The 1,468-nt window shown below is 36.6% G+C and overlaps 1 protein-coding gene across 1 annotated transcript in view; it reads left to right on the top strand.

The window, feature by feature from the left end:
• Positions 1 to 818, top strand: part of LOC103367310 (retinol dehydrogenase 12-like) — a 22,404-nt gene extending 21,586 nt beyond the window's left edge. The window contains exon 7 of the mRNA XM_008295302.1: positions 801 to 818. Coding sequence (XP_008293524.1) covers positions 801 to 818 — 18 coding nt within the window. The remainder of the gene's footprint in view (positions 1 to 800) is intronic.
• The last annotated feature ends 650 nt before the right edge of the window (positions 819 to 1,468 follow it).

The following is a 1,468-nucleotide window of genomic DNA, read 5'->3' on the forward strand; positions in this document are numbered from 1 at the left end:
ATGGATGGATGATCAAGCCAAGAGTTCACACACATCTTAAAATTTTAGATTTTATGCAGTAAAAATTTCCGGCAAATCAGAGATGGCCGAGCAGAAATCGTTTAAAGAATGTGAGAATCTGAGATGAAACTTTTTTGATCCATAACTTTTTCTAAAAATATCACTTTGTTATAATGAGCTACTGAATTTAACCGAACATGGTAGAAAATATATCCTACTATCCATTTAAAATTAAATTTACAAAACTTTAACCTGCACAAAAAGCGGTGGGGCCTGACTACTTCCTGAAGCAACTGTATTTTGTTTAATTATTAATTATTTATCATTAGGGGGGAGTACAATGAGATCTATGGTGCTGTGGCCCTTTCACTTTCGAACAACAAACATCCGAGCTGGCATCTTGGATCACTGCCATGAAGGACTAAAATTCCCGCTTAAATGCAACAAATATGGCACAACTGCTATGAATGTCAAGAAAATGTTTATCAGTACATTGTGTTTTTTTCCTAGGTGTATAACATTGACATCAGTAATTCAATCAAAAGGATAAAAGAGACATTTGGTAATTTTTTTCATCGTTGTCTGCCTGTAGAGCTGCTTTGTTCTTTAAATCAATACTAATTATGGGCAGGGGACAAAACTATATCACGTTTTAGGTTAAGGGTGAAATACGGCCTTTAGCTGAGAGACTGTTTTGTGTGTTTTTTTTTTTTTCAGGGGTCACACAGACAACAGATTTATGCTTCAGGAGTCTGACTTCTGAATTCTGTGCTCTAAAATCCACAAATCGCTTATCTCAGAATGATTACGGCTTCTAGTTTCAGGTATTGTAATTATTAAGACTTCTTTATAGATTGTTGGACACAGTTGACACCAGCTGCCTTTTTAAACACAATAATTTTAGATGTTGTGTCATTATGAGAGCTTGACGATCATATGCTCAAGTTATGTTGCCCTCATCTTATCTGTGGACTTTTTCTTTTTTTGATAAGGACCAAACACCCACAGTTCACTTTAAGGCTGCAATTTGATTTGGGTGGGATTGCAGTGTGACTATTAACCTCATAAAATTAATTTTAATCTGTGTTTTAGTTTAAATTTGATAAGCTTTCGTGAAACCAGAACCGGTGTCGCTCCACTGCATGACATATAGATTTCATCATTAAACTTGGTCTAATTGTTTGCAAAGCAAATAAATGTGTGCACTGAAGTCCTTCATCTCCATGGACACGTATACAATCAGTCATTAATGTTTAATCGAGAAAAGAAGGTACCTATAAGAATGGACAGCAGGTCTGGCAGAGATAGCATCAGTGAGGGAAGCAGCTATAGGATGGATGTAAGGATGCAGTGACGCGTCACTAAACTGGACTGATGGCACAGTTTAGAAATGAGTTGTGTTCTGGTGTGATGTTGTCTGGAAGTACAAGTGATGCTGACGTGATGGTGCTCTAAGGATTTAGGGTTT

The sequence above is a fragment of the Stegastes partitus genome, unplaced genomic scaffold (assembly GCF_000690725.1).
Source record: "Stegastes partitus isolate 25-593 unplaced genomic scaffold, Stegastes_partitus-1.0.2 Scaffold1036, whole genome shotgun sequence".
Taxonomy (NCBI): Eukaryota; Metazoa; Chordata; class Actinopteri; family Pomacentridae; genus Stegastes; species Stegastes partitus.